The 19,971-nt window shown below is 47.9% G+C and overlaps 1 protein-coding gene and 1 long non-coding RNA gene across 3 annotated transcripts in view; one reads left to right on the top strand and one right to left on the bottom strand.

Annotated features, from left to right (window-relative positions):
• On the bottom strand, positions 1-14,178 carry LOC134729630 (uncharacterized). The gene is made up of 2 exons (XR_010110895.1): positions 14,072-14,178; positions 1-3,008 (listed from the first exon to the last, which is right to left on the bottom strand). It is a non-coding gene; the product is annotated as an uncharacterized LOC134729630 (long non-coding RNA).
• Positions 14,117-19,971, top strand: part of PVR (PVR cell adhesion molecule) — a 19,761-nt gene continuing 13,906 nt past the window's right edge. For both annotated transcript variants that reach the window (XM_003817550.6, XM_008970769.5), the window contains exons 1-2: positions 14,117-14,521; positions 17,527-17,874. In XM_003817550.6, coding sequence (XP_003817598.1) covers positions 14,443-14,521; positions 17,527-17,874 — 427 coding nt within the window. In that variant the 5' untranslated portion in view covers positions 14,117-14,442. The remainder of the gene's footprint in view (positions 14,522-17,526; positions 17,875-19,971) is intronic.

The raw sequence follows: 19,971 nt of genomic DNA on the forward strand, positions 1-19,971 counted from the left end.
TTTCTTTTTTTTTTTTTTTTTTTTTTTTTTTTTTTGAGACGGAGTCTCACTCCATTGCCAGGCTGGAGTGCAGTGGTGCAATCTCGGCTCACTGCAACCTCCACCTTCTGGGTTCAAGTGATTCTCCTGCCTCAGCCTCCCAAGTAGCTGGGACTACAGGCAGGCGCCACCATGCCCAGCCAATTTTTGTATTTTTAGTAGAGACGGGGTTTCACCATGTTGGCCAGGATGGTCTTGATCTCTTGACCTCATGATCTGCCTGCCTTGCAAAGTGCTGGGATTACAGGCATAAGCCACCAAGCATTACTCCATTTAATCTCCATAAGAGCTGGGGAGGTGAGGGGGCTGTGGTAGGGGTGAAGATCTCATTTCAGTCCAGAGAGTAGTGATCTGCCCAGGGCCCACAGCTGGAGAGAAAGGATTCAAGCCTAGACTCCTGCCTGCCACTTTGTTCTAGCTCCTGTCTACACTGCCTTTTCCACCATCAGTAACTGTACAGACCTCTGTAATCTATGTTGTGAGGAAGAGAAATCTGTAGGTGGTAGTGGTTTAGGGAGGCATTGTGGACCAGCTGGGAGGAACTGGGGCCAGGTCTCCATCCATGAGTCCTGCACACAACCATCTAGGGGCAAGGGAGGGCCAGCCTGCAGCCTCGGCCACCCAGATTGCCTTCATCATTGTGGCAGCTCCGATGTCCTGGCCCCTCAGCACGTACCAGGTGCTGAAAGCCCCAACTCTCAGGGCTAGGTGCTATTATTGTCCTCATTTCCCAAGTGAGTAGAGCTAACGCTCAGAAAAGCTCATTAACTTGCCCAAGGACGCACAGCGAATGAATGGCTGGCCCTGAATCAAACCCTGATCTAAGTCTACGGAGGGGAAAGGTGAGGAGTCAGGCTGGCATGAAAATCCTCACCCAGGCACCTCAAGTCCCTGCCCTCATGAGCAGGCAAGAAGGGTCACTTTCTGTCTTCCCCGCCCTTGTGGCCAAGACCTATTTAGTTGTGAGCAACAGACTCCTGGGACAAGGCCAATGGGGGCATCAGCTGGAAGGAGCTAGCCTCGTCCAATCAGCTGTGACCTTGCAGATGAGGCCACGTGTCATGGACATGACTGCCTTGACCCTCCCAGTGAGGAGGAACATTTCTCAGAAAAGAAGTGTATATGGGCTAGGCAGGAACCCCATGCATGCCTACCATGCCCACCAAGGGCCAGGAGAGATCCCCATTGTTTGTAGTTGAGGAGAGGGACCTGAAGCCAGGCTACTTATATTCACATCTCAGCTCTGCTGTACATGACCTTGTGGAATTTGGGGGAGCCCTTTAACCCCTCAGTGGCTCATCTGTAAAACAGGAATATGGCTGTGTGTGGTGCTCACAATTGTAATCCCAGCACTTTGGGAGGCTGAGGCAGGAGGATTGCTTGAGTCCAGGAGTTTGAGACCAGCCTGGGCAGCATAGCGAGACTCATGTCTCTACAAAAAGAAAAGAAAAGAAAAGAAAAATTCGCTGGGCGTGATAACACATGCTTGTGGTTCCAGCTACTCGAAAGGCTAAGGTGGGAGGATCGTTTGAGTCTGGGAGTTCGAGGTGGCAGTGAGCCATTATTGCTCTACTGCACTCCAGCATGGGGTGACAGAGTGAGACTCTGTCTCAATAAACATTTTTTTTAATTGAAAATAAAAATTAAAAACAGGCTGGGCACAGTGGCTCACGCCTGTAATCCCAGCACTTTGGGAGGCCGAGGCAGGAAGATCTCTTGAAGCTAGGAGTTCGAGACCAGCCTGGCTAACAAGGTAAAACCCCATCTCTACTAAAAACACAAAAATTAGCAAGGCATGGTGGTGCATGCCTGTAATCCCAGCTATTTGGGAGGCTGAGGCAGGAGAATCATGCCAAGACCAGCTCAGTCAGGGAAACTCTAACCCAGCGGTGCTAGAAGAATTAAAGACACAGAAATATAGAAGTGTGAAGTGGGAAATCAGGGGTCTCACAGCCTTCAGAGCTGAGATCCTCAAACAGAGATTTACCCAAGTATTTATTAACATTAGCATTGTTTCTATAGATTTTAGATTAACTAAAAGTATCCCTTACGGGAAACATAGGGATGGGCTGAAATAAAGGCATGGGTGTGGCTACTTATCTGCAGCAGGAGCATGTCCTTAAGGCACAGATCACTCATGCTGTTGTTTGTGGTTTAAAAATGCCTTTAAGTGGTTTTCTGCCCTGGGTGGGCAAGGTGTTCCTTGCCCTCATTCCAGTAAACCCACAACCTTCCAGCGTGGGCGTCATGGCCATCATGAACATGTCACAGTGCCACAGAGATATTGTTTATGGTCAGTTTCGGGGCCAGTTTATGGCCAGGTTTTGCGGGGGGGGGGCCTGTTGGTGCAATTTAAGCTAAACATCCCTTTAGGGGACCAATTAATAATGATTCCATAGGAATCGTTGTGCAGCACCTCTGCCTGTTCTGCAATGCAATCTTCCTAAACAAGTATGTTCATTTTTTCTGGCCAGGTTCAATTTTGTTACAAATAGGTTTTTGAGGGCAGTATGCCTCAATTATAGGAGCAGATTCATTATGGTAAATACTGAGATGAGAAAGCACGTGTAACTGTGTCATAGAGTGATTACATCCAGGCATTATTGCCAGCCAAGATTGATGAATATGCCTAATAAGTATAATTGTTCTCTGTGTCAGCCCTTCTTTAAGGAATACTCACGGCAATGGTGATTACCACTATCATAGCTACCATTACTCATTCTGAGTGGTTGTCCCGCTTTCCTCAGGTTTTCTTCCATCATCTGTGACAGCTTCTTGATCTGTCCCCAGCTGGGTGGCTGTGTTCGACGGGTGTTGCTTATGACAGTTGGGGTCCTCCTCAGCATCAGCCTCGACATGGCTGCAACCGGGGGGTCCTCAGGATCCTCCCGGAGTCTCTTCCTTGGCATCTGGCTCATGCTAAAATTTCAGGTGTCTTGATGGTATCCAAATCAGCTGTTCATGTTGGCCTGGAGAAACACAAGCATAACCAACACCCCAAGTTATTATTTTACCTACTTCCCAACTTTTTGTTATTGGATCTCTCCACCAAACCAATTGTTCTGCTTCTGTCTTTGCAGCTGGTTTCTGTAGATGCTGTTCAGCTGCTGATAACATCTGGCCTTTGGGCAGGCTCGAAAAATTTAAAGTTAATAATGCTAGACTCAATTGTGTATGGGCTGTCCCATAATCCCTGTTTCTCCCTCTTTTTTGTTTTTGTCATCAGTTGTTCATCTGTATGAAATCATAACTGAGCATTTTCAATTAACTGTGTGGAATGAACCACGTATGAAGAATCAGAAATCATATTAATAGGCATATCAAAAGCAGTCAATACCTCAATTACACCTACGAGCTGCGCTTTCTGAGCTGAAGTATAGAGCGTCTGGAAAACTTTACTTTTCAAGCCAGAATAAGAAGCTGTACTATTACTAGACCCATCTGTAAAACAATGAAAATGCTTAGCAGGCTACAGTATGTAAATGCAAACCGTTCACAGTCTTGCTCAGCTAAGGGATAGTAAAGAAACAGTCTTTTAAATCTATGACTATTAAAGGCCAGTTTTAAGTCCTCTGAAGCCTCCAGTTTCTCTTTACTCAGCGGCCACTGTTCTAACCATTTTAAAGGTATAGGTTCTGGAAGCTTAACAATGGCTGCCATCAAAAATGATATTCTAATCTTTGGCGGGAACTTTGTCTTTCCGCTTGAAGCGGTTCTTTCAAACCTTGCAAAATTTTTTCTAGTCCCATGCTAGGGACATGCCCCATTTCATGCATCATATGTTGATTTTGAAGGATATATAATTGTTCTGGAGTTAGAACTTGTGCTCCCCATTGTTGTAATAAATCTTTCCCCCACAAAGTTATAGATACAGAAGTTATAATTGGTTGAATAGTCCCAAGTTGTCCATCTGGCCCTTCAAAATGCAAAATATAGCTATTTTGATATACTTCAGGGGCTTTACCAACTCCAACTATGTTAAATTGAGTGGGTTGAATTGGCCACGCGGACGACCAGTGCTGTAGAGAAATGATTGAAATGTCTGCTCCTGTATCTGCCAAACCTTTAAATTTCTTTCCCTGAATAGTTATTTCACAGGTGGGATGTTTATCAGTAATTTGATTTACCCAATAAGCTGCTTTGCCTTGTTTCTTTGTGCTTCCAAATCCTCCTGTTCATTTAATTTCACTTTTCCCCATTCCCACATATGGCACAATCAGGAGCTGTGCTATGCGCTCTCCTGGCTCTGCTTTCCAGGGAACAGAAGTAGATATAACAATTTGAATTTCCCCATTGTAATCTGAATCAATGACTCCTGTATGTATTTGTACCCCTTTTAAATTTAAACTAGACCTTCCTAAAAGTAATCCTATTGTCCCCGCTAACAAGGGTCCACAGACTCCTGTTGGGACCTTTTACGGGGGTTCCCCAGGCAGAAGGCTCACAGCTTTTGTGCAGCATAAATCTACTGCGGCACTACCGGCTGTGGCGGGGGACAGACATCGTACGGGTGTGAGGGAATGGCCTGAGCTGGAAATGCCCCAGTTTGGAATGGGGCCCGGGACGGGCCCCTCATGGCGTTTCCTGAAATCAGGTTCCCTTCTTTATCAAACTTAGAGTGACACTGATTAGCCCAGTGTTTTTCTTTTTTACATTTTGGACATATTTCAGACTCAGCAGTTTTCTTTTTTCCCCTATCTGGCAGCTGACTTGCTGATTATTTCTACATTCTTTTTTAGTATGAATAGCTTGTTTAAATTCTTTGAGTAATTTACAAGGAAAAGGCTCAAATGTAGCTATAATATTTCCCTGTTGATCTGGGAACTGCCAAGCCTCTAAATCACCTTCTCTTCTAGCTTGCTGGATTCCTGCCTGAATAGAACTGACAGCAGTCGCTCCAGGCGCTGCTCGAACAGTCACTGGGGCAACTACTTTTCGCCCAGCGTCCTCCAGAAAAGAAAGATCTGGAGGGTCAGGCCACTGTTTATGGCCAGTTTTGGGGCCAGTTTATGGCCAGATTTTGGGGGGCATGTTCCCAACAGAATCTCTTGAACCTGGGAGGCGGAAGTTGCAGTGAGCCAAAATAGCACCACGGTACTCCAGCCTGGGCAACAGAGTCAGAATGTCTCCAAAAAAAAGAAAAAAGAAAAAAAAAAAAACCCAGGGATGTGATTATACTTCCCTCCAAAGACAGGAGTGAGGATTAAGTAAAATGGTGGGAGTCATGAGCTGTGAACAGTGCCTGGAATGTAATGAGCCTTCAATAAACCTCAGCCATGTGATGATGATGATTGTATTAGTTTGCTCCAGCTGCTGTAACAAAAATGCTACAGACTGGGGGGCTTAAACAACAAAAATTTATTTTCTCACAGTTCTGGAGGCTGGAAGTCCAAGATCAAGGTGGCAGCCAGTTTGATGTCCCATAGTGCCCCTCTCCATGGCTTGCAGAAGGCCACCTTCTCGCTGTGTCCTCACGTGACCTTTTCTCTATGCTCATCCCTGGGGTCTCTTCCTCTTCTTGTAAGGATACCAGTCTTATTGGATCAGGACCCCACTCTTATGATCTCATTTAACCTTATTGTGTCTGAAGACTCTATCCCCAAATATAGTCACATTGGAGGGTTAGGACTACATATTAATTTGGGGAGCGGATAATAATTCAGTCGATGATTCTTATTCTCTCTCTCTCTCTCTCTCTCTCTCTCTGTTTCTCTCTCTCTCTCCACTGCAGGACTGACAGGCAGAGAATAGGAATATGCAGCTGAAATGTGGGCAACTCTCCTGTCAGCTCAAGAGGTAATACCAGGAAGGGTGTGAAGGAAATCCTAGGTTTGGGAACAGAAAGTTCTTGGGCGGAGACTCCATATGTGATTTCCTCCCTCCTGGTTCCCTGGTCATTTGTCTGTGAGATGTTCCCCTCCTGTGGAGAGCTCCAGGAGCTGCTTTTCTCTTCTTTTGCCAACTGCCAGCACCCCATCTGCCCAGCTCATCAAATTCCTGGAAGCCACCTAAACAAGCAGTCTATATTTCACAAACCTCTTGGGCTCCATGCAAAAGAAACTCACTGACGTAGCTCAGGAAGAAATAAAATGAACAGTTTAATGTAAGGACCTATGAAATTTTTCAGCAATCCATAGGTGTGAGTCAGCATTTGCTTTGTAACAAATTGCCTCCCCAAAATTCACTGGCTTGAAACAACAGCCATTTATTTAGCTTGCAATTTCATGGGTCATCCATTTGGGCTGGGCTCAGCTGGGTAGTTCTTCTGGTCTCTGCCAGGCTCGCTCCTGCATCTGGGGTCAGTTGACAGATTGCCCAGGGGCTGTCTGGACTAGGATAGCCTCATAGCTGGGACAACTGGCCTCTCCTTCATGTTGTCTCTCATCCTCCAGCAGGGTGACCCAAGCTTGTTCACATGGCAGAGGCAGGATTCCAAGAGTAACAGCAGAAACTTCAAGGCCCCTTAAGTCTCAAGCTCAAAATGGACTTGCCATCACTTCTGCCACAGAAAGGATTTCATTGGCCAAAGTTACATGACTGGCCAAATTCAAGGGATGGGGAAGTTGACTCCACCTCTTACTAAGAAGGGAAAAATCTGTGGCCATTTTTGCAATCTGCGAAGAAATGTGGAAGTACACACAGCTCTCTCTGCCAGCCTCCCCCACACACACACTTCACCCCCACCCCAAGCCCTTACAATTCCTTTCCTCCTGCATGTGGAATTTACAGTTCTCTGTCTCTCTCTGCAGATGGGTGCTTTGTACTTCTCTATCCACGTGGGAAAAAACCCCATCCCACAGCTTCCAAGTCTACAACATCTCTGTTCAAGGGAACAACCCAACATAACCAGACTCCCTTTGCCCTGTTTCTGAAACACCTGAAGAAAACATCTGATGGGTTGACTCGGTGCCATCCTTGGTCCCATCGCCGTGACACATTGTGCAAGCAAAGCATCAGAGGCCCATCCCTGTCTGTGGGAGCTCAGTGCTCAGAAAACAGGGGGGAGGTTTTACCTTGGAAATTGGCCAGACCCCAAAATATGTCTTTTACACATGCTGCTTTTTTTTTTTCTTTTTCAAAAAGAACCAAAAAATAAATTAAAACACCACCACTTCTGAATGGTTTCTCATGAAGCCTCTCTTCCTGAGAGTGGGAGAGGCATGTTTGCAAATAAGATCAACCTTTGAGCTTTGCACTGTTCAAGTTTAATACCTCTCCATAGGAGGATCCTGACAGATAGCAGGCACAGGGCACACAAGTATGGCTGAAACTCCTCTGGGGGATACATCTCACATTTGAGGAAAATTCGGTGCTTCTGTGACCAACACAGAACCACCTAACATGGCATTCTGCTTAGCAATAATAGTAGCAGAACTGAGTCCAAGTCTTGTCTGTTGAGGGCTCTCCATGTGCCAGCCACTGACTATTTACCTTACATGATTAATGTGTCATAGCAGGCCAGGTGCAGTGGCTCACACCTGTAATCCCACCACTTTGGGAGGCCAAGGCAGGTGGCTCACCTGAGGTCAGGAGTTCAAGACCAGCCTGGCCAACATAGTGAAACCCCGTCTCTACTAAAAATACAAAAATTGGCCGGACGTGGGGGCACGTGCCTATAATCCCAGCTACCCGGGAGGCTCAGGCAGGAGAATCACTTGAACCCAGGAGGCAGAGGTTTCAGTGAGCCAAGATCATGGCCACTGTGCTCCAGCCTGGGTGAGGGAGTGACAGTATCTCAAAAATAAAATAAAATAAGTAAGAGATGTTAGCCAGGCACGGTGACTCACGCCTGTAATCCCAGCATTTTGGGAGGCCAAGGCGGGCAGATCACCTGAGGTCAGGAATTCAAGACCAGCATGGCAACATGGTGAAACCCTGTCCCTTGTTATCACAGGAATGGGGATGTGGCTTGTGTGCTGCCTAATCTTGCCTCGAACTAGGTGTACCTGCGTTCTTTTGCTTATGGCTTTACCCTTGGTTACCCTAATTCCCTATTCTCCTGCCTCAAGAGGTGACCACAGCAGCCCTGGGCCTGCCCTCCTAGGGCTTATAGTACAGTGAGGGAGACAGACCTGTTCCCAGTGATGACCCAGAGTCATCACTCCCCTCTGGGAGGCTGGGGGGGAGTCTTAATGGAGACTGGAGGATCCAGGAGGGCTTCCTGGTGAGGGAGGGGTCAGCTGTACTAGAGAACAACATTAAGATCATTAATAACAAGAGCAGCCAGATGGCCGGGCACGGTGGCTCACGCCTGTAATCCCAGCACTTTGGGAGGTGAGGCAGGCAGATCACGAGGTCAGGAGATCAAGACCATCCTGGCTAATACAGTGAAACCCTGTCTCTACTAAAAATACAAAAAATTAGCTGGCGTGGCAGGAGCCTGTAGTCCCAGCTACTCGGGAGGCTGAGGCAGGAGAATGGCGTGAACCCGGGAGGTGGAGCTTGCAGTGAGCCAAGATCGTACCACTGCACTGCAGCCTGGGCAACAGAGCGAGATCCCGTCTCAAAAAAAAAAAAAAGAGCAGCCAGGTCTTCTGGTTGGAGTTGGTGTTTAGGAAAAATAAAATTTAAAAATTAAAATTTTTGGCCGGGCACAGTGGCTCACAGCTGTAATCCTAGCACTTTGGGAGGCCGAGGCAGATGGCTTGACTGAGCTGAGCTCAGGAGTTCAAGACCAGCCTGGCCAACTTGGCGAAACCTTGTCTGCTAAAAATGCAAAAAAAATTAGCCAGGCGTGGTGGTGCGGGCCTGTAATCCCAGCTACTTGGGAGGTTGAAGCATGAGAATCGCTTGAACCCGGGAGGCAGAGGTTGCAGTGAACCAAGATTGTGCCACTGCACTTCAGCCTGGGCAACAGAGCAAGACTCTACCAAAAATAAAAAAAAAATTTAAATTGTTTAAAGAGCAGCCACGTCTCCATAGTGGTAATTGTCAGGCATCGCACCAAAGAGCTTTAATGCATTCTTATCAAACAGTCCTCCCACTTCAGCCTGCCAAAGTGCTGAGATTTCAGGTTTGAGCCGCTGTGCCATGCTATGCCCATTTTTCAGGTGAAGAATCATAAGCCCCAGGAGACATCAATAATAATTGCTGCCATTTGTTGAGCAGTTAAATAAATAACTTTTTAAACCATATAATTTCTTTCTTTTTTTTTTTTTTTTTTTTTTTTTGAGACAGAGTCTCACTCTGTTGCCCAGACTGGAATGCAGTGGCACGACGTCGACTCACTGCAACCTCCACCTCAAGTGATTCAGCCTCCCAAGTAGCTGGGATTACAGGTGTGCACGACTACCACCCAGCTAATTTTTGTGTTTTTAGTACAGACAGGGTTTCACCATGTTGGCCAGGCTGGTCTTGAATTCCTGACCTCAAAAGTGTGGGGGAAAGAAAGAGAGATCAGACTGTTACTGTGTCTATGTAGAAAAAGGAAGACATAAGAAACTCCATTTTGATCTGTACTAAGAAAAATTCTTCTGCCTTGAGATGCTGTTAATCTGTAACCCTAGCCCCAACCCTGTGCTCGCAGAAACATGTGCTGTATTGACTCAAGGTTTAATGGATTTAGGGCTGTGCAGGATGTGCTTTGGTAAAAATGTGTTTGCAGGCAGTATGCTTGGTAAAAGTCATTGCCATTCTCCAGTCTCAAGTAACCAGGGACACCATACACTGCGGAAGGCCGCAGGGACCTCTGCCTAAGAAAACCTGGGTATTGTCCAAGATTTCCCCCACTGAGACAGCCTGAGAGATGGCCTCGTGGGAAGGGAAAGACCTGACCGTCCCCCAGCCCGACACCCATAAAAGGTCTGTGCTGAGGAGGATTAGTGAAAGAGGAAGGCCTCTTTGCAGTTGAGGTAAGAGGAAGGCATCTGTCTCCTGCTCATCCCTGGGAATGGAATGTCTCGGTGTAAAACCCGATCGTACATTCTATTTACTGAGATAGGCGAAAACTGCCTTATGGCTGGAGGTGAGACACACTGGCAGCAATACTGCTCTTTACTGCACTGAGATGTTTGTGTAAAGTCAAACATAAATCTGGCCTATGTGCACATCCAGGCACCGCTCCTTTCCTTAAATTTATCTATGACACAGAGTCCTTTGCTCACATGTTTTCCTGCTGACCCTCTCCCCACCATTACCCTATAGTCCTGCCACATCCCCCTCACCGAGACAGTAGGGATAGTGATCAATAAATACTGAGGGAACTCAGAGACCAGTGCCGGTGCAGGTCCTCACTTGCTGAGCGCCGGTCCCCTGGGCCCACTTTTCTTCCTCTATACTTTGTCTCTGTGTCTGATTTCTTTTCTCAGTCTCTCGTCTCCACCTTGTGAGAAATACTCAGAGGTGTGGAGGGGCAGGCCCCCTTCAAAATGATCCACCCACCTCAGCCTCCCAAAATGCTGGGATTACAGGCATGAGCCACCATGCCCAGCCACATATAACTTATTTCTAAATAACTTATTTAACTAACACCACATGTTTTTATGACCCCCTATTTTATGGATGAGAAAAAAGAGGCAAGAGAAGCGATACCAGTTGCTTAGGATTCCCAGCTACCAATTAGTGGAAGCAGAATTTGAACCAAGGGAGTCTCTGGAGCCCTCGTTCCCAATCTCCCTTTCTTCTTCTTCATGTCTTTCTTTCTCCCCCTGCTCCCAGGCCTCCTACATCACACCCTTCTGGACAAAGCTTCACATCTGACATTTTCTTTTTTGGGGTGGACAGAGTCTCACTCTGTCACCCAGGCTGGAGGGCCGTGGCGCAATCATGGCTCACTGCAGCCTCAAACTCCTGGGCTTGAGGGATCCTCCAGCCTCAGCCTCCCAAGTAGCTGGGACTATGGGCATGTGCCACCACACCTGGCTAATTTTTTAATTTTTTGTAGAAATACAGGGGGTGGGGGCATATCTGAAATTTTTAAACCTTCCCTGACTGCCGTGAGCATTTCTGGGTAGAAGCCACTCCACGCCCTTACTTTGCTGGCATGAGTGCTGGACAGCAATTTGGCAACATCCTCTAGACCACAAATGTGCATGGCCTTTGGCCCAGCAAATCGGCTTCTGGGAATAAATATGACACACACTGTTACATACGTGGGAAATGCCATGGACATGATGACCCAGGGAAGCACAGTTTGCAAGTACAAAAGGGCTGGAAACACCCAAAAAGCCCATCCCCTGAAGACAATTTCAAAAATGACGGTGCATTCATGTAATGGAATAGTACACATTTGTGAATGAATGAATGAGGTAGCTCAATATATCTGCCTATGGGAAAATCACCAAGATATGTTGCTAAGTGAAAAACAGAAAGATGCAGAATAATGCTACCATTTTATTTTTTAATGGGAGAGGGAAGAATAAGGAAATGGATTCATATTTGCTTAGTTACATAAGCTTCCTGATGATCCTTTGGGATCCAGAAGTTTGAAAACCACAGCATCAAGAGGATGTCCATTGGGCATGGTGGCTCACGCCTGTAATCCCAGCACTTTGGGAGGCTGAGGAGGGCGGATTGCCTAAGTTCAGGAGTTCGAGACCAGCCTGGCCAACATGGTGAAACCCCATCTCTACTAAAAACACAAAAAAAATTAGCTGGGTATGGTGGTGCAGGCCTGTAATTCCAGCTACTTGGGAGGCTGAGGCGCAAGAATCACTTAAGCCTGGGAGGCGGAGGCTGCCGTGAGCCGAGGTCATGCCATTGCACTCCAGCCTGGGAGACAGAGCAAGACTCTGTCTCAAAACAAATAAACACACAAAAAAATAAGATGCCCATTGGAGATCTCCATTCACTATTTTATCAGATGATATTTCAGCACTTGAGTGAAGAAAATGTCTACAACTGGTCCAAACACTCAAGGAATTTAGACTCTTGACAGAGAAACACACAGAAGCAAGCAGATATGCCCCGAAACAAACTTGCTTTTTCTTCTAAGCCTGCTTCTTCAGAGCAGCCTCTGACCCTCCAGGGCCCTGAGAGGAGTCCCTGGAGCCACAGGAGCTTGGGAGCCCAGAGAAGTGGGGGAATCCCAGATGGTGACAGCATCATCCAGAGGAGGAACATAACGATGGCCACAGATTCCCAATTTGGAAATAACTCAGCAAAACAACACTGACAGAAAATTCAGAGATTTCCAAGAGACTAGCCTCCCTGTTTCCATTTAGAAATTCACCTACATACATCCAGGGTGAGAGACCCCAAGCATCAAATGTGTCATACACAAGCATCAGATCCAAGTTAGAGAGGGCACCCGGGGACAGAAACCTCCAAGCCAGCCAAAAGCCAAAGGAAGGATTTTACAGAAAGATACAGGAATGTGGGGCCAGGCACAGTGGCTCATGCCTGCAATCCTAGCACTTTGGGAGGCCGAGGTGGGAGGATCGCTTGCGGCCAGGAATTCAAGGCCAGCCTGAGCAACATAGCGAGATCCTATCTCTACAACAAATTTAAAAACTAGCTGGGTGTGATCACATATGCCTGTCGTCCCAACTACCCAGGAGGCTGAGGCAGGAGTTGAGCCCAGGAGGTGGAGGCTGCAATGAGCAATGATGGCGCCACTGCACTCCAGCCTCAGTGAAATAGTGAGACCCTGTCTAAAAATAATAATAAAAATAAAAAACATATAAAGATGTCAGAGCACAGGGACCAGAGCTGTTAGTCGGCCTCATGGAGACCCTGGCCAGGACAGACACCTCTGGGGACCAGGAAGTCTCTCAGTTTCTGTCTCTGAGGGTTTGGCTCTCTGAGTCTCTCTGTCACCTCTCATTTCTCTCTCATCTCGCTCTGTCTATGCTGTGTCTCTATCTCTTTCAATCTCTCTCTGTCTCTGTCTCCCAGCCCTTGTCTCTGAGTGTGTCTGTTTCTCTCTCATTTCTCTCTCTCTTTCTCTCTCTCTCTTTCTCTTTCCCTCCCTCCTCCCCTCTCCCTACTGCAGGTTGGTCCATAACCCTTATCTTCCCCAGACCTGATGGAGTTCTGGTATTAATCTGTTTATGGTCTGTTTCCCTCCACTAGAACAGGCTCTTCATTAAAGGCAGAGATTTTTGTCTGTCTTATTTTCTGCTGTATACCCAGTGCCTGGGATACTGGCTGGCTCAATAAATATATGCTGAATGAAGAATGAATGAATGACCATTCTCATGAACATTATTATTTGATGCCAACCGTAAAGCAACAATAATAATAATTGTCACTGCCACTGCTGCTATTGTTGGTATATCTGCTTTTTATTTAGTACAAACTATATCCCCGAAATTGAGCTAGGCAGTTTCTTGTTTAAGTTTTACAGACCACGCTGTGAGGTAAGTACTGTTAGTATGCCCTTTTTTCTTTTTTTTTTGAGACAGAGTCTCACTCTGTCGCCCAGGCTGGAGTGCAGAGGCCCGATCTTGGCTCACTGCAACCTCCGCCTCCCGGGTACAAGTGATTTTCCTGTCTCAGCCTCCCCAGTAGCTGGGATTACAGGCATGTGCCACCATGCCGGCTAATTTTTGTATTTTTAGTAAAGATGGGTTTTTGCCATGTTGGCCAGGCTGGTCTTGAACTCCTGGACCTCTGGTGATCCTCCTGCCTCGGCCTCCCAAAGTGCTGGGATTACAGGCGTCAGCCACTGCGCTTGCTCCCCCAGCCCCCAAACTTTTTTTTTTTTTTTTTTTTTGAGACAGGTCTGGCTCTGTCACCCAAGCTGTAGTGTAGTGGCGCAATGGTAGCTCACTGAAGCCTCTAACTCCTGGGTTCACACAGTCCTCCTGCCTCAGCCTCCCAAAATGCTGGAATTCAGGCCTGAGCCACCGCGCCCTACTATGCCCATTTTTCAGATAAAGAATCTGAGGGCCCTCGAGGAGAAACCACTTGCCCAACGTGAGCCCTGGTCTTGTCTGACCCCAAAGCCCATGGGAAGTTTAGGCTGCGTGGAAGGACAGCCTGGTGGGCTCAGGATCTGTCCCATCACGAGTTGGAACCTCAGCTCTGCCACTCGGCAACCGCAAGCCGTTAGTAAGTTGCTGAATCTCTCCGTGTGCCTCCGTTTCCTCACCTGGAATGTGGGTGACCTCACACAGGAAGCCGCCTCTTCTAGTGGGCACCGACGGGGCGAGCGCGCGTCTGCAGCGGGACTGAGCGCCGGGAGAGACCTGCGCAGGCGCAGGCGCGCGGGGAGGGCCAGCCTGGGTGGCCCACCCCGCGCCTGGCGGGACTGGCCGCCAACTCCCCTCCGCTCCAGTCACTCATCTGGAGCTTGAAGAAGTGGGTATTCCCCTTCCCACCCCAGGCACTGGAGGAGCGGCCCCCCGGGGATTCCAGGACCTGAGCTCCAGGAGCTGGACTCGCAGCGACCGCGGCAGAGCGAGCGGGCGCCGGGAAGCGAGGAGACGCCCGCGGGAGGCCCAGCTGCCCGGAGCAACTGGCATGGCCCGAGCCATGGCCGCCGCGTGGCTGCTGCTGCTGGTGGCGCTACTGGTGCTGTCCTGGCCACCCCCAGGAACTGGTGAGTGACCCCCGCGCAGTCCGGTGGCCCCTGTCTGGCTCCCAGCTCCGCATCCAGGCCGGGTACTCGCCCCCTTGGGTTCCCGAAGATGACGGCGCCGCCCGGCGCCACCCACCCCCCATCTCTGCCCCGGGGTTGGAAGGAACACGGTGCGAGGGTGCGAGGGCAGGACCCTCCTCTTGGCCACCCGGAGAGCGGTCGGAGTTGGGTACAGAAATTCCTCGAAATTGGCAGCAACACGGGGTGGAAACAAGACCCTCCTCTGGGCCCCTCGGAAAGGGGATGGAGTTGGGTGAGGAAATTTCCCAAAAAGGCAAGTGAATCCCGGAAAATCAGCAGATGGTGACGCATGCCGGATTACCTTACCCAGGTTCCTGCTCAGCATACCCAGGCCATAACCCAGCAGCGTGCTGGCAGGCTGGGTCTGGACGGAGAGGATGGTTGATGTTGGGGAGGAGGACAGTGGGTGACACTTGACACCATTACCCCTCTGACCCCCAATGTCTGACTCCGAGGGCCTGGCCATTCATTCATTCTTTCATTCTTTTTTTTTTTTTTTTTTTGAGACAGTCTCACTCCATCACCCAGGCTGGAGTGCAGTGTCCTGCTCTCGGCTCACTGCAGCCTCCTCCTCCCGAGTTCAAGCGATTCTCCTGCTTCAGCCTCCCGAGTAGCTCGGATTACAGACATGTGCCACTATGCCTGGCTAATATTTTTGTATTTTTAGTAGATACAGGATTTCACCATGTTGGCCAGGCTGGTCTCAAACTCCTGATAAATGTATATATTATATATTATTATTATATATTATATGTTATAGTAATATATAATATATTACAAAATATATAATATATATTATAGTAATATATAATATATTATAAAATATATAATATTATATATTATAGTAATATATAATATATTATAATAATATATAATAATATATAATGTTATATATTATAATAATAATATATATAATATATATATAATATATATAGTACTATATAATAATATATATGTACTATGTATTATATAATTATATAATTGATAATATATAATAATATATTTCTTAATAAATATATATTAAATATATTATATATTTATAACATATATTATTTATATAATAAATAATATATATTTATTATACATTTAAAGAGTAAATAAATAACATATTTTTATTTATTTATATATTTTGTGTATATATATATATATATATATATATAGTGCGTGTGTGCATGTACGTGTGTGTGTGTATGAGAGAGAGAGACAAGGTCTTGCTTTGTTGCCCAGGCTGGAGTGCAGTGGTACAATCCCGGCTCATTGCAAACTCGACTTCCCAGGCTCAAGCGATCCTCTCACTGTGGCTTCTGGAGTAGCTGGGATTATAGGTGCTCACCACCACACCTGGCTAATTTTTTTTGTATTTTTGGTAGAGATAGGGTTTCGCTATGCTGCCCAGGCTGGTTGCAGCCAAGCACAGTGGCTCATGCCTGTAATCCCAACACTTTGGGAGGCTGTGGTGGGAGGATCACTTGAGCTTAGGAATTCAAAACCAGCCTGGGCAATATGGCAAGACCCCATCTCTACAAAAATAATTAACTAAATAAAAATTTAAAAATAAAGAATGCATAGGACCATGTTTATTAGTGTCAATAAGCGCTGTCACATTTTGAGGACCTACTATGTGCTAGGGCCCTTAGCAGAAAGATTTTTATATAGGACCTGGGGGATTAGAGATCAGTCTCTGACCACCCAAGTTCAAATCCCACCTCTGCCACTAAACCTCTGTATGACTTGGAGGACACTATACTCTGTGTCAGTTTCCCTGTCTGTAAAATGATGTTAACAGTAGTGCTTGCCTCAGGGGGGCTATTTGAGGATTAAATGCCAAGATATATGTGAAGCACCCAGAATAGCCCCTGATCTGTGTCAGCACCCTGTGAGTGTCCACTGTTCTAAGTCTCATTTTACAAACTAGGAAAAAGAATCAGAGAGGTTAAGTAACCGGCCTGAAGCTTCACAGCAGAAAACTGAAGGGACCCAAAACTCCTGGGCTATAATTGCCTTCCTCTCGTGCCTCAATCCCCCACATTCTTCCAACCAGGACCCACCCAGAGTAATAATGCAGCGTTTCATGGATTTGAAGACCCAGGATTTCTCCCCGTTTTCTACACTGGGGACATTCTAACCCCTAATGGCAAGTTGTGCTATAAATGACAACAGTCATGGTATGTGAAACCTACGACACTGGTGCGATGAAAAAGTTCTGGGCCAGGTGCGGTGGCTCATACCTGTAATCCCAGCACTTTGGGAGGCCGAAGTGGGAGGATCACTTGAGGTCAGGAGTTCAAGACCAGCCTGGCCAACATGGTGAAACCCCATCTCTGCTAAAAACAAAAATACAAAAAGTTAGCCGGGTGTGGTGGTGGGAGCCTGTCATCCCAGCTACGTGGAAAGCTGAGGCAGGAGAACCACTTGAACCCCAGAGGCAGAGCTTGCAGTGAGCAGAGATCGCGCCACTGCACTCCACCTGGGCGACAGAGAGAGACTCCGTCTCAAAAAAAAAGAGAAGAAAAGAAAAAGTTCTGGCGCTATATAGTAGTAACGGTTGCACAGTATCGTGAAATGTACATAGTGCCACTGAACTGTATGCTTTAAATGACTTAAATGGTAAATTTAGTTTTTTAACCACAATATTTACCACAATTTTTTAAATCAGTGATGTTGAGATTCAGGGAAATACGGTAATAATAGAAGAAATACGGTAATAAATAGCCAAAGTGAAGGAGCACGGCCAAGTTGCAGACCATCCCAGACTCCCTTACCCTCCTCGCCTGCCATGGCCCCAACTACTGCCCCAGTCCCCCCTCCCCCCACACCCCACCGTCCACCGGGGCTCCAGGGCCCCAGCGTGCAAGTGCACGCCCAGGTGCCCGGGCTCCTGGAGCCCCTCCCTATCTAGTCCAAGAACGCCCCGGGTCTGACACCTTCTCTTCGGTTCTCCGCAGGGGACGTCGTCGTGCAGGCGCCCACCCAGGTGCCCGGCTTCTTGGGCGACTCCGTGACGCTGCCCTGCTACCTACAGGTGCCCAACATGGAGGTGACGCACGTGTCACAGCTGACTTGGGCGCGGCATGGTGAATCTGGCAGCATGGCCGTCTTCCACCAAACGCAGGGCCCCAGCTACTCGGAGTCCAAACGGCTGGAATTCGTGGCAGCCAGACTGGGCGCGGAGCTGCGGAATGCCTCGCTGAGGATGTTCGGGTTGCGAGTCGAGGATGAAGGCAACTACACCTGCCTGTTCGTCACATTCCCGCAGGGCAGCAGGAGCGTGGATATCTGGCTCCGAGTGCTTGGTGAGCAGGGGGTTTTGGGGAGGCTGAATGAAAGGCAGAGACTTGGTGGGAGGATCAGGGAAGTTGGCAAAGAGCGGGGAGGCCTGGGAGGGAGGGAGAGTCCCTCCACAGCAGATCCCCTGGGGACAAAAGGAGGGGACAGCGCAATGATGTGGGGTGGGGTGGGGGGACGTGAGTGGGGGGAGGGGCTGCAGGGCAGGAAGAAAGCAGAGATCTCAGGGAGTAAAGACCCCCAAGCCTGGGATCAGAAAGCCCTGAGGGAGGGGGAGGGGTATATTGGAAAGGGAGCTGGGAGGGGACTGGGAAGGAAGGGAGGAGGCCTGGGTGGCCTCTTCTGGGTCCCTCCTTTCCTCATCTGTAAAAGGGTTGGTGACAATAGCATCACCCTTGGAAAGCTGTCCTGAATGTCATCACTGCCTAGGAAAGAGTCTGTCTGCCCCCTTGGGCTGTGTACCCATGAGGGCAGAAGCGGGGCTACTTTGATCACTGCTGGGCCCCAGCACTTTCCACCAAACAGTATTTATTGAGCACTTATTATGTGCCATTCTAAGAGCTTTACCTGCATATTCTCATTGCCTGTGATTCCATCATTATCCCCTGTTGACAGACAAGGAAACTGAGGCACAGACTTGCCCAAGACCAAAGCTGCAGCCTTAGGGCAGCGGCGCTTCACCGCTGGCCCATGTGAGCCCCTTAGAGCTGTCGGTTACTGTTACTTTATCTGGTAAAGAAGGAGAAAGTTGAAACAGACAGACAGGAAAGCAAGGATCCTGATACCCAAAAGAGGAGGGGATCATGCTTTCATTTTCATGAGCTCCATGAAGCCTTCCTCTTGGAACTTGAGCAAGAAGTCTCTGTGCCTCAGTTTCCTCATCTGTGGGATAGGGATCACCATGAGGATTCAAAAAAACTGACCCTTTTTTTTTTTTTTTTGAGACAGTTTAGTTTTGTCGCCCAGGCTGGAGTGCAGTGGTGTGATCATAGTAGGTCCTCACTGCAGCCTGGAACTCCTGGGCTCAAGGGATGTTCCCACCCTCCCTGTAGCTGGAATTACAGGAATGTGCCACCATGCCCAACTTGTTTTCTGTTTTGTTTTGTTTTGTTTTTAAGCTTATGTGCCAAGAACTATTCCAAGCCTGTATGAGAAACTCATGAAATGTCAAGGGCTTGGAACTGTGCCTAGCATACAACACCCAACCAAAGGCAGCTCTTGTCACTCCAGCAAGCCTGGGATTCCGGGTATCATGGTTTAGGATGAGGGTAAAACAGAAACAGTGAGTCAAGTTAAGGAGAAATCTTCGGTAAATAATACAGGTAATGATGGGGAAGGAAGTTCCAGGTTTGGGAATCACCAGGATGATGATTAAGCGATGGTCAAGGTGGTTTTGGAGTCAGACAGACTTTATGTGAAAGCCCAGCTCTGCTGCTTACAGCTGTGTGACCATGGGCAAGTCACTTCCCTTCTCAACTTCAGGGCTCAGGCTTCCTCTCCTCCACTGAGCCCCAGACCAGGATAACCCCCTTTGGGTTTCCCCTTCCTAGCCCTGCCCTCTCCGAGTCATCACTGCCTAGGAAAGAGTCTGTCTGCCCCCTTGGACTGTGTACCCATGAGGGCAGAACCGGGACTATTTTGGTCACTGCTGGGCTCCAGCACTTTCCACCAAACAATATTTATTGAGCACTTATTATATGCCATTCTAAGAGCTTTACCTGCATATTCTCATTGCCTATGATCCCATCACTATCCCCTGTCAACAGACAAGGAAACTGAGGCACAGACTTGCCCAAGACCACACAGCTGCTCAGGGACACAGCTGGGATTTAAACCATGCCATTCTGTATTTTTTTTTTTTTTTTTTGAGACAGAATCTCACTCTGTCGCCCAGGCTGGAGAGCAGTGACACAATCTCAGCTCACTGCAACCTCCGCCTCCCGAGTTCAAGCAATTCTCTGGTCTCAGCCTCCCAAGTAACTGGGATTACTGGCGTGTGCCCCCATACCCTGGCTAATTTTTAGTAGAGACAGTTTCTCCATGTTGGCCAGGCTGGTCTCAAACTCCTGACCCCAAGTGATCCACCCACCTCAGCCCCCCAAAGT

This window comes from Pan paniscus, chromosome 20, assembly GCF_029289425.2.
Source record: "Pan paniscus chromosome 20, NHGRI_mPanPan1-v2.0_pri, whole genome shotgun sequence".
Lineage (NCBI taxonomy): Eukaryota > Metazoa > Chordata > Mammalia > Primates > Hominidae > Pan > Pan paniscus.